Source organism: Mastomys coucha, unplaced genomic scaffold, assembly GCF_008632895.1.
Source record: "Mastomys coucha isolate ucsf_1 unplaced genomic scaffold, UCSF_Mcou_1 pScaffold22, whole genome shotgun sequence".
NCBI classification, from domain to species: domain Eukaryota; kingdom Metazoa; phylum Chordata; class Mammalia; order Rodentia; family Muridae; genus Mastomys; species Mastomys coucha.
Genome location: NW_022196905.1, coordinates 250055535 through 250068251, shown reverse-complemented (window position 1 = coordinate 250068251; position 12717 = coordinate 250055535). Strand labels below are relative to the sequence as shown.

The window sequence follows — 12717 nt, the reverse complement described above, 5'->3', positions numbered from 1 at the left end:
CATCTCTCCAAGTCTTATGTCTGGTGTGGGCACTGACCTGTTGGTGTAGGCCACAGGTAGCCCATGATCCATGGTTTCATGATGGGATAGAATGATACCAGATCAGCTCATAAACATCCTCTTTGGCACTAACCTGAGTGGGCCACTATAACTACACTTTCACTAACTACAGCAGACCAAAGTCAAGTTAGATGGGCAGAGGCTGAGAAAGCACTGTGAAAGTAAGCATGGCATTGCTAGTGAGCACTGCTTGAGTGTCTCAATTGCTTATCTTTGTGAAGCAGAAAGGAACCTCTGGCCAGGCAGTGGTGGTGCACGCCTTTAATCCTGGCTCTTGGGAGACAGAGGCAGGCAGATTTCTGAGTTTGAGGCCAGCCTGGTCTACAGAGTGAGTTCCAGGACAGCCAGGCCTACACAGAGAAACCCTGTCTCAGAAAAGCCAAAAAAAAAGGAACCTCTGATTGATTTCTTCCAGCAGAGAACTCATTTACTTTCATAAAACCAAAAGCAAGCATGGCTTGGTGGGCAAAGGCCCTTGGTACCCAACAACACAAGCCTGTAAGTCTGCTGATGATTGCCAGATAGAGGGAGAGAAGGCCAGAGTTGTCCCATGGTCTGCACATTCCTGCCCCAACCCACAAAAGACAGTGTTTGTTTGTTTAACCTATGTTCTTTCTATGGTTTCTTCCCCTCATATCACCTTCTTACAAACTCTAGCCACCTTCTCCTTCTCTAATCTCATTCATGTAACATTGAATGGAAGCATTTGACCTGCCAAGACTTGAATTTGGCATTTGGGGTTTCTCCCACAGCCCATGCTAGATAGCATCACCAGCAAATAGAGCACAGGCTGTACAGTCTCTGCTTTCGGGATGTTCTCCACCTCCTGGGAAAAAACAGGCCCCAGTTTACAGGAGTTGAAAGGCAGTTGCTTTTAAAAGGCCCTTTTACAGTGTGTAACGCCTTGCTCATGTGTACTGGGAACTGTTTCTTACTCTGAAAGAGTCCCCTGGGGCTTCAAAGCACAACCGAGAACAGTGATTCACAGAGGCCAACAGTTAACTGCACCTTGACCCTATGCCGGATGCTGTTTTGGCCGTTTGCATGGACAATTCCTCTCCATCCATGAGTAAGCATTCAGTGTAGATTGAGAAACCAAGACACATGCACTTGAACAGCTAGCCTTGAGTCATTGGGGCAGATCTGGAATTTAAGCCTGTGCGTGTGTGTGATTTCAAAGCCTTGCCTGAACCCAAACATTCTCCTCCCTCCCTGCAAGCAGAGACCTGCCACACAGTACAAGGAGGTCTGGAGGGGTGAGGGCTTCCTGTCAGCTGCGCAGCTAAGCAGTCATGTATGTTAGACAGGAAAGGCCTCTTAGGATAATGCCTGTCTATAATTGCCACACAGCAAAGAAAATACCCCTGGTGTAAGCATGGTTTCTATTGAGACAAATGGCTTCAATCCAGGATCCTTATGTACACATCAACAACAACAACAAAACACTGTTAATGCAAAAACCAGAGTTCTCATATTCATTTTTCTTCCATAGGATAAAAAGAACAAGTGGTATGAGCAGCCTTTTAGGGAAAATTGGAGCCAAAAAACAGAAAATGAGCACCCTTGAGAAATCCAAATTGGACTGGGAGAGCTTCAAGGAAGAAGAAGGTATTGGTGAAGAGCTGGCCATCCATAACCGAGGGAAAGAAGGGTAAGTGGGTCTGTCCTCCGCGCCTGAGAGCTCTGCAGCAGCTTGTTTCAAACTGTTTAAGCAAATAGGGCTTTTCGTGTTACTGGTGAAGCTCTGTTCTAAAGTGAGGTGGATCCCACCCATGAGCAGCAGTGTTTCCAGGACTGCTAGTGAATTACAGCTTCAGTGAACTGTAAGCTGCCTGGTTTATTCACAAGACGAGGTCTGGCTCACCGTGACTTCCTTGTCCTAATCTGAATCACTTGGCCTTCAGATAATCTGGGCTAGTTCAAGTGCCAGGACACTGTCACATTGTCATGTATAAACGATTTTGTGCTAGTTTGTTACACTGTTATTGTGGTCCTAGCATGGTAGGATTGTGCTGCAGCCTAGATGATATGTAAGAGACCATTGCTATACCATTTCCCATCCACTCTGGAACACAAAGAGGATATTCCATAAGCCAAAAATGATCTTTTCCTTGTTAGTGTTTATTTTGTTTTCTTTTCCCTGTGGGGTTGTTGAGAAAGGATCTTAGTCTATAACCTAGTCCAGCCTCACAATCATGGCAATCCTCTTGTTTCAGTCTTCCAAGTTCTAGGATCATAGGCAAGAGGTACCACATCCAGCTCTCATGCATGGGGTATTTTGTTTGTTTTTTGTTTGCTTTGCTTTGTTTTGTTTGGGGGGCGGGAATAGAAGGAAGTGGAGCCCATTAAGGAGTGCAAAAGAAACATAAGGAACGGAAGCCCGTGGCTACAGGGCAGCATTTTTCGCCGCTGAGGTAGTACATGGTCCTTTATATGGTCCGGGCCTCTCATCAACCCTGCCCCTCACCAGTAAGCTCTTCTCTTTCAGCATAGCAGTTATCTTAGCTCCTTTGCCAGTAAAACTGGGATAATCTTACACCTTCACTCCAGATGTGCAAATCTTATGATGAGATAATGTAGAATGTATGTATTACTTATAGGGATGTAATGTGCATACAGCACTTTGAAGAACACTTTGAAGTCACTCACAAGAAGGCTTACATAATAAGTACATGTCATTCAAGTTGTTAATTAGCCTAAATTAGCCTTTAAGCTCAGCATTTGGGAAGCAGGAGTAGATAGGTCTCTGAGTTTGAGACCAGGGTAGTACATAGTGAGTTCCAGACTAGCCAGATGAGACCCTGTCTAAAAAAATAATCTAAATAAATAAACAAACAGACAAACAAGCAAACAAATTGATGGGTGGGCAAATAAATAAATGCACATCCTAAGTTATAATAAGAACAAGTGGGGAGGCTATTTAGGGGTGGTTTTTCTTCTCTCTCTCTTTTTTTTTTTTTTCGAGATTTATTATTATAAATAAGTACACTGGGGCTACACAGAGAAACCCTGTCATGAAAAAACCAAAATAAATAAATAAATACACTGTAGCTGTCTTCAGGCACACCAGAAGAGGGCATCAGATCTCATTACAGGTTGTTGTGAGCCACCATGTGGTTGTTGGGATTTGAACTCAGGACCTTCCGAAGAGCAGTCAGTGCTCTTACCCACTGAGCCATCTCAACAGCCCCAGTATTTCTTTTTTTTGAGGTGGAGTTTCACTATATAGCCCCAAGCTAGTCTGTACAATCTCCTGCTACAGCCTCCCTAGTACTGAGTGAGATTATAGGCATGCATATCACACCCAGCTCTTAGTCTTCAAAATAAGACCTTAACATTATTTGAAGCAACTTAGGAACATTTTGTTTTCCATTTTTTGCTGTTTGGTTGGTTGGTTGGTTGGTTGGTTTGGTTTTTTTATATTTATTTATTGAGAGGGGGAGCACATGATGGGTTTCAGGCTGTTTCTTACATAGTGGGTCCAAGGATTGAATTTAGGTCATCAGACTTGGCAGCAAGCATCTTTATACATTGAGCCATTTTACTGGCCCTGGAAGTATTTCTTTCTTTCTTTCTTTCTTTCTTTCTTTCTTTCTTTTTTTTTTAAGATTTATTTATTTATTATATGTAGGTACACTGTAGCTGTCTTCAGACGCACCAGAAGGGGGCGTCAGATCTTGTTCCGGATGGTTGTGAATGGTGGTTACTGGGATTTGAACTCAGGACCTTTGGAAGAACAGTCAGTGCTCTTAACTACTGAGCCATCTCGACAGCCCAGAAGTATTTATTTCTAAATATGTGTTAATATTATTTAAATCAACTTGGATGTTATCTAATATGTTTTACTTTAAAAAAAAAAGAATATGAGGTTGCTTAACCACTAGATCCAGGTCAGACTATTTAAGCTGTTCAATTTTGCACAGGGATCTAAAATAGCATAAGGGCCAGAGTGTACTACACTGGCATGCCTCTCCTGAGTATCGATTATGTGGGTTGAAAACATTAACTGTTCAAGCAGATAGAGGTCTGTTAGAGATGAGGGAGCATTAGTAAAATACAACGGAAGAGAAAAGAAGATTTAAAATGAGATCTTAAAAAAAGAGAGATTTAAAAGACCTACACAAGGGCTGGAAAGATGGCTCAGTAGTTAATAGCACTGACTGTTCTTCTAGAACAGTTAAAACCTAGTTAAATTCCCAGCTCCTACACGGCAGCTCTCAACAGTCTGTAACTCCAGTCTCAGGGGATCTGATGCCCTTCCTGGCCTCCGCTGGCACCAGGCACGCATGGTGCACAGATAATGTTATGCCCAATTTGCTAGACCTCCAAGACTACCAAGGACTTGGGATCCGAAGCAAACACAAGAGAGTTTATTTTCGAGCCTGAGCTCGGACTGAGATGAGCCCTGACAGCAGGGTAAGAGAGCGGTGGTGAGGCTTAGGCTCAGGGTGTCAGGGTCTATAAAGGAAAAAACTTTGGCTTTATGTGATTGGGAAAGTGTATGGGGGAGTGGGCCAAACCACAAGGGGTGTTTCTAAATTTAAAAAGGAGAATTACAAAATGATATTGACTTTTCTGGCTAAGTGTTCCTCTACAAGTGTGGGTGCAGTTAATTGATTCAATTGGAACATACATCTTGTGGTTGTTCTTTGAACTGGGACATCCTAGTACCTGGAGGCTAGGAGGGCTGGAGGGCTATGACAACCACCAATTTCATCTTTCAATATACATTAAAACACAAAATAATAATTAAAAAAAAGTAAGGTTGTCTACTTAGTGAGGACATTTCAGAAAACTGAGATGGGGTGTAGCTCATTTGGTAGAGTGCTTGCTTACCTATTTGGCATGAAGCACTGGGTTCAATCCCCAGCACCACATAAACTGGACTTGGTAGTACGTGCCTGGAATCCCTACATTTAGAGGTGGAAGCAGAAGAATCAGAAGTTCAAGACCATCCTTGGTTACTTAGGGAGTTCTAGGCTAACCTGGGAACAGCACATAATAGGATGGATAGGTTTAGGGTTTTTGTTTTATTTTAAATTATGTGTATGTGTCCCTGTGGGTATGTGCAGATGTTTCAGATCCTCTGGAACTGGAATTACAGGGAGTTAATTGTAAGCCACCCAGTGTAGGTAGGAACAGAATTTGGGTCCTCAACAATAGCAATACTGGCTGAGCCATTGCTCTAGCACCTAGGATGGTAGATTTAGACTACATTTATCAGATTATTCACATTTGGTTGTTGTTGGTGGTGGTGGTTTTTTTGTTTTTGGTTGGTTGGTTGGTTGGTGGTTTTTTGTTTGTTTGTTTTATTTATGGTTTTTCGAGACAGGGTTTCTCTGTGTAGCCCTGGCTGCCCTGGAACTCACTCTGTAGACCAGGCTGGTCTTGAACTCAGAAATCCACCTGCCTCTGCCTCCCAGATGCTGGGACTAAAGGCATGTGCTGCTACTGCGTGGCCACATTTTTATTTAATGTGAATAAACTAAATGTTCCAGTTAAAAGTCAGAAATTAACAGATTAAATTTTTTTTTAAAAAATCAAACCATAGTTTGCTGTTTTAAAAAGATTGATGTGAAATGAAGAAATGTTGAAAATAAAAAGCTTAGAAAAAAGATGAATTATGCAAGTACTAACCAAAATAAAACTGATACACTGACATTCATGTTAGACTAAGACAAGAGCATTACCAGTTGTTAAAAAGGTAATCACTTCATATGATAAACATCTGAAAGGTAGATGGTTAAACTGGAAAGCACCACTTACTGTGATTGGCTCAAGTGTTCTTAAAGTTAGTCATGTCTGGCCAGGCGGTGGTGGCACACGCCTTTAATCCCAGCACTTGGGAGGCAGAGGCAGGTGGATTTCTGAGTTGGTCTACAGAGTCAGTTACAAGACAGCCAAGGCTACACAGAGAAACCCTGTCTCAAAATAAAAAAAAAAAACAAAAAAAGAAACAAAAAACAAAGTCATGTCTATAACAATGATAATGTTCATAATTCAGTGCACTTTTAACTTTATTCCCTGGAGAACTGCAGGTATGTACTGACAACATGAACACCATCTAAAACAAGAAACAACCCCAAAGGTCTGTCAGTAGTGTTACAGTTAAATCAAATATCATCTGTCTACACCAGGGGCTGCTGCCTAGCAATGGGAATGGACATAAGATAAATCACAGAAACATCAACACAGAGTAGGAGGCAGCCTGTGACTCTACTTAAATGAAGGTCAGAGCAGGGAAAACCAGTAGATCAGTTTTGAAAGAAGCAGATCACAAAAGAGTACACAGAAGAGAGATCTATTTATGTCAGAATCAAAAATAGCAATAACTAGAGGTTTAATGGAGATACAAAAAAAAAAAAAAAAAGATGTAAGTAGGACTCAAGCTGCTTCTGTGATTTTAGAGTGCCTAGCAAGCACCCTGGGCTGCTGGTAGCTACCTACAAGGCCACACCTCAGAGTGCCACGCCCTGTGGCCAACTGTTCAAAAAATGTTCAAAAAAGTGAGTCTATGGGGATCATACCTATTCAAACCGCCTGTTACCACCCCCTCTACCATCCGTACCCCAATGTAATACACCTTTAATCCTATCACTCTCATTCAGTTCCTGCCTCTGGGTGCCTGCATTGAGTTCCTGCCTTGGCTTACTCCATAATGGACTAGCACTTGTAAAACAAGTAAACCTGCTGTTGTGCTTTATCTGTTGGTTTTGGTCAGAGTTACCTCACAGCAACAAAGAGCTGATGACAGGCACTAGCCCCAGTTTAGTCATCTATACAGTGGAAACCTTTCCCTGTGCCTCTCAGGGTCTTAGGGGAATGGAGCAAATAGGCAAAATGCCTGCCTCCTCCCAGGCCTCTGCTTACAATTCTTTTCTCCCACTTGCTGTTAACTGATCATCCCCAGACTCAGACCCTGCTGGAAAGCTGGACGCTTTATTGGTTTCGGCTCTAGCCAGCTGCTTAGGAACATTTTCCATGGTGGTGTGCAGTAGAGCTTGGAGGCATCCCAGTCTCCCAGGTGCCGTTGCACTTCCCCAGCCTCCAACCTGGGCGTGGGCCCTGGGCAGCTGTTCTCTTCTTCCTCTCCAAGCAAACACTGGCTCTAAGACTTACCCACCTTTTTCTGCCAGTGTCTCAAAAGAAAAGGGCCTTTCCTGCCCACCTCTGTCCACTTCTCCAGCTGCTTGCTGCAATCCAGCCTTAGAGTCCCTCCCTCTATAGTGTACCTCCCCTAAGAAGACTAAGGGCTCTGCTGGGGCCACTCTGGAATAGCTCCACCCCCTCAGTCATATCATCACTGTTAGGTTTTATTGGTGTACATTAAGCTCCCAGAGCAGTTACCACACCACTGCAGTGTCTTAAATGCCCAATGCACTAGCTAGCAGATGCCCTGGCTTTGTTCTGCAGCCTGACAGTATTGGAAAAGTCCAGCATGACATGAGAATAGGGTTGTATACAGCATTTTTAGTCAGCAGGGTGAAGTGCTATCCCAGAGACAGGCTGTTAGGTGACTTTTTTCAGGTGTTGAGCATGGCTTCCTCCAGCTCTGCTAACCACACACATAGCTTTCCAAATAATAATGCCAAGGCAGAGGCTCCAAGTGGAGGGGAGAGGATCGATATATAAAATGTACAGTGACAAGAAACATAGGCTCTGTCATGGCTGCTGCTCTCTGTCCAGTTAAGCTAAAGGTCACAGAGCTCAGTGATTGGAAATCAAGTATTTGGTGATTTGGACAATGTGAAGGAGTGACTGATAAAATACTTCTCATTCTCTGAAGAGTCTATCAAGAGTCTGTCTCTCAGGACCATCACAGCCTTTCGGTGATATCAGATATGTTGGCCTCGGGACCAAGCCTGGGCCTGGCAGTTTGCATCTTTCAGTTGCATTTCCATAGTGGAGGAATCCTGCCTTGTTGGGGCTACCCCAGGATGTGCTGAGTCTTAGCACTTCTTTTGCTTGCCAAGAGCTGAAGTTGACCAATACTGAGCCATTTGTGAGGCACCAAGTACACACAGGGAGCCAGTGCTACATCTCAAGTAACAGAGCCAGCCCCGACACTGACCAGAGGTGCTGACATCCTTCCTCATAGTGCTCCCTGCTCTTCCTACCCAGTGTCCTGAATCTCTGGTAAGACTGAAAAGAGGTCAGAGCCTTCTGCATATAACCTGGCTCTGAAAGGGAAAACTGGAATATCATCTAGGGTTTTAATGCTATTAGCATATTTTGTTAATGATAATAAAGATTTGCTTGCTTTGCCAGGTGTGGGAGCCCACACCTTTAATCCCAGCACTGGGGAGGCAGAGGTAGGCTAATCTTTATGAGTTTGGGGCCAACCTAAGTCTACATAGGGAGCTCATAGACAGCCAGAGCTATATAGAGAAAGCTTCTCTTTAAAGACAGACAAACAGAAGGTAGAGAGATGGTTCAGTAGTTAAGAGCACTGGCTGCTCTTCCAGAGATCCTTAGTTCAATTCCCAGCACCCACATGGTGGCTCACAACCAAAGGGATCTGATAACCTGTTCATGCAGGCATACCTTCAAATAGAGTACTCATATGTACAAATAAGTAAATCTTAAAATTTAAATAAATCAATAAAATAAAAAACCTGCTGTTACTTAAATGGGCCTTAAAAGCATAGTAGCAGGGGAAGATGACACACACCTTCAGCCCTAGGTTTCCTTGTGGGTCGGTGCAGTGAAACAGCAAGAACTGTAATTCCCATTGTGCTTGTCAGCCAGTGTGTCTGTTCTGGAACTGTGACCTAATTTAAGTTCCTGGAAACCCCTGTGGCCCAGTTGAAGTAGGTGAACCCTCAGGTGGCCTTCAAGGCAGCTGTTTCTTGGGAGCATTTCCAGTCTTGGTCTCTATTCCAGATATCTGCCTGAGGCCTTGCAAACAATGGTGTGATTCCATTGATGAGAAGCAAGAGCCTAAACCCAAAGCTACTCACGTGGCTGTCTTCTACAAAGCATTTCTCAGTTTCACTGCATCCACAGAAGAACATTTATGTTTTTATTTCTGCTTTATAGAAAAGGAAAAAAAAAAAACACAAAATGTCAAAAATTAATACCTCTCCCAAAAGCACCGATAGTAGATATCAAAGTCACTCTCCTCCATAGCACCGTACTTCATTCAGCAACTCCATGTCCAATGGAAGGTTTGTCTGCAGTCACCTCTTGGATCCTCTTAGCAGCTGCCAGTGGCTGCTTGATCTTCAGTGGACTTCCTGAGAATTGAGTTGTATTCTGGACTTTGCCCTCGGTAGACTCCAGGTCCTGTGGATACACACAAGCCCTTATCCTACTTTGTAAACATCCCAATGTAAGGATCTCTTTCTCTTCATCCTAGTCTGCCGGCAGATAGCCTGAGAGCTCTGTCCTCAAAAACCCACATGTGATGCTTATAGCACCATCTCCCCTGTGTACCCCTATCTTCTGGCTCTTCCAGGGGGCAGTTGGCATACCTGCCATCAAGTCTCCAGTTCCCATGTGTCCAGATCCAGGTTAGGCAGGGTGAGGGACAACTGATAAAGTTGGTGGGGCCCTCAGTTAATTTTCTAAGCAGCCATGCCTGAGGGCCTCAGGCTGCCGAATTGTGTTGTTTGTGTGTCCATACCTCCTCACCCAGGTCCCATTCTGTGCCTTTATCTAAAGGAACATACAGTATCTGCTGCTGCGCTCTCTGCCAGGGAATCTGAATTTCAGATCTAACTGGGTCTCCTTTATTTTCACTGACTAAATATGACAACTCTGACCCAAGAGACTTGTGTCAAACCTAAGCACAGCATTATTGTATGTTCCTGCTATTCTGGCCTCATTGACAGTTTTGACACCACAGCCTAATTCCTGATCCAGACCAGATGGTAGTTACTAGTTTCAGACTGCACACATCCCAACTTGGGCCATCTGTTGTCCTCAGGACCCTGATGGAAGCTGGCTGCCTAAAATCATAGTGACAGTGTTAGCTACTGCTTTGTTGAACTTGCTTTCCATGCTAAGCATTATTAATACACTATTCCATTTACTCCTCACAGCAGCCCTTCTGAGTCAGGAGGATTGTCTTTCTTTAGCTTTCTGGGTTTGGGTGTTTTGTGTTATTTTCTTAAGATAGTATTTTGGGATCTGGGAATATGGTTCAGTTGGTATAGTGTTTGCCTAGTATGTACAAAAGCCCTGGCATCACATAAGATAGGCACAGGGGTTTATACACATAATCTTAGCCACTAGGAATGTAAAGAGAAAAAAGCTTGTGGACTGAAGCCCATGCAACCCTGTCTCCAAAAATTACAGGAGTGGTCTCAAGCCCAGGCTGGTCCAGGACTCACATTGGTCTTATTATTTTGGCCTCAACAATAAGATGGGATGTGAGTGTGTGTGTGTGTGTGTGTGTGTGTGTGTGTGTGTGTGTGTGTATGCAAACACTATACATATATATATCTTTGTTGTGCTCCACTCCCTTTTTTATATTGTTCGGAAACTGAGAACAGACAGTGAGTGACAAGATTGAAATTCAGTTTCCCTGGCCTGAGAACTGTTTTCTGACCAGTCCTATGTGGAGGATTAGTAGCCGTAGGCTCAGCTGGCAAGCAGATGGGATGGACCGAGCTTGCTTCAGGGTGCTGAAGGGCAGGCAAATAGGGCCTGAACTTGGTGAAGAACACAGGTTCCTAGAGCTGGTTACATTCTCACCATGAATGTGATAACCTTGTAGTGACAGATGCACATTTTCCATGGTGCAACAAAGAAAAATCTCTAGTGCAGAGATTCAATTATGTCTTCCATTTTTAATGACAGTTTTGCTCCCTCAGTAGATTAATTAGCAGCAGAGTTCCTCCCTGAAAGCAAATCACAACACACTTTATGGCAAGAAAAGGTACATTGAAATGCAGCTGTGTCTCATTAAGCAGCCAGGCTCCCTTCTGACCAGCGTGCCTGCCAGTGTAGGCTGGCTCCCTCCCACCCTGTCTGGGAAGACTGAGGGAGACCTCAAGAGAGATCTCTGGCCTTGGCCTGAGAGCCAGAGCAGAACCAGAGCTCCCACTTCCAAGCAAACCCTATGTGTGACATGGATGCAGCAGTGTTCAATCTTGTTGCTTAGAGGAATTCAGGAAAGGACCTCTTCTTTTTATAACCCAGAAGCAGCGTGGCCCCAACCTGAGTAGATCCTTAGGGAAAGAACAGAGGCAATGGACTAGCCCTGCAAACCTCAGCTGCTTTCACTCTCACAGCAGCCCTCGAGTTCCTGGAACTCATTCTGTAGACCAGGCTGGCCTCAAACTCCCAGAGCTCTGCCTGCTTCTTCTTCATGGGTGCTGGAATTACACGTGTGCACCTCTGCATCCGGCTCAGTCTTCCATCCTGCTTCTTCCGTTTTCAGGGGTAGTTTTTTTTTGTGCCTTTTGAGATACATAAAAATATAGACACAAAAATTTCGTGAGATGACTCAGTGGGTCAAAGCTCGACAACCTGCCTTCTCAGTCCCCAGGACCCACATGGTGGAAGGAAAGAAGTAATCCCTGCAAGTTAGTTGTCCTCTGACCTCCACATGAGTCTGCCCACACATAACACATAAATACACAAGCACAAAATATATCTTTTAAAAAATATACGTTCTTTCACCTGCCAACTCAATGTACCACTGGGGCCAGAAAATACAACTTCATCTTGTTGCTGTGGACAGCAGTGAGGCTCAGATATTCAAACTTTGACCAGAATTGCCCAGGCATTGTTTATCAGTATCGGGTGTTAACTAAAATGGCATTATTTATCCTTTCCTCAAAGTCCTGTGACAACATTGAATACTTTCCTAACTCTTGTTTACCTTCTCCTTTTAAGATGTTCTCTCCCGGTGTGCTAGTGCACACCTTTAATCCCAGCACTGGGGAGGCAGAGGCAGGTGAATCTCTTGACTTTGAGGCCTGCCTCATCTACAGAGTGAGACCCTGTCTCAAAACAAACAAAAAAAACCCTATCCTTTTTCAGTTTAGTTTTATTCAAATCTGGACAGAATCGTCCTTCTGTGGACAAAATGGAAGTGATTTGGATGGAGTGAGAGTCCAGAGTAGTCACCTGGATACCAGCCTGACTCACGGGCTGGTTTGCCAAAACTTGATTTACCTAACCTGGAGTTGGAGCTGTGCAGGGGAGGCCTGTCCTGCCAGCTTATACTGACACTGTTTTTGTCTTCATCCAGGTACATTGAACGGAAAGCTTTTCTGGATCGTGTGGACCACAGGCAATTTGAAATTGAGCGAGATCTCAGGCTGAGCAAAATGAAACCTTGACATTCTGGGGAGAATTGGTAGCAGCTTAATCCTATTGACAATGTGAGCTCTTCTGTGTGTCTGTGAAATATCTCCAGTGTTCTTCATCATGTTTCCAGCAAGTCCCTTTTTCTACGTTGCAGTTTGTTTAATGTATCTTAACCTCACCTGGTTTTATTCATTTTCCTTTTTAAAATTTGTCTTTAAATAAACAAACAGAACCCTCTGTGAGGTTGCTGAGAGTAAGGATGCCGTGCCCCTTCCCTTTGCTCTGCTGTGAAGGCCAGCCAGGCCCAGCTGCCACATCTCAGGCCTGCCCATGATGGTCATAGCCTCTCTAAAATCAGCCTTTCCTGGAGACCCGGGGGGGGGGGGGGGGGGGGGG

General features: G+C 44.1%; 1 protein-coding gene across 1 annotated transcript in view; it reads left to right on the top strand.

The window, feature by feature from the left end:
- The window catches only part of Cfdp1 (craniofacial development protein 1), a 96200-nt gene extending 83622 nt beyond the window's left edge, over window positions 1-12578 (top strand). The window contains exons 6-7 of the mRNA XM_031341475.1: window positions 1553-1711; window positions 12263-12578. Of these exons, the coding sequence (XP_031197335.1) occupies window positions 1553-1711; window positions 12263-12353 (250 nt within the window). The 3' untranslated portion in view covers window positions 12354-12578. The remainder of the gene's footprint in view (window positions 1-1552; window positions 1712-12262) is intronic.
- The last annotated feature ends 139 nt before the right edge of the window (window positions 12579-12717 follow it).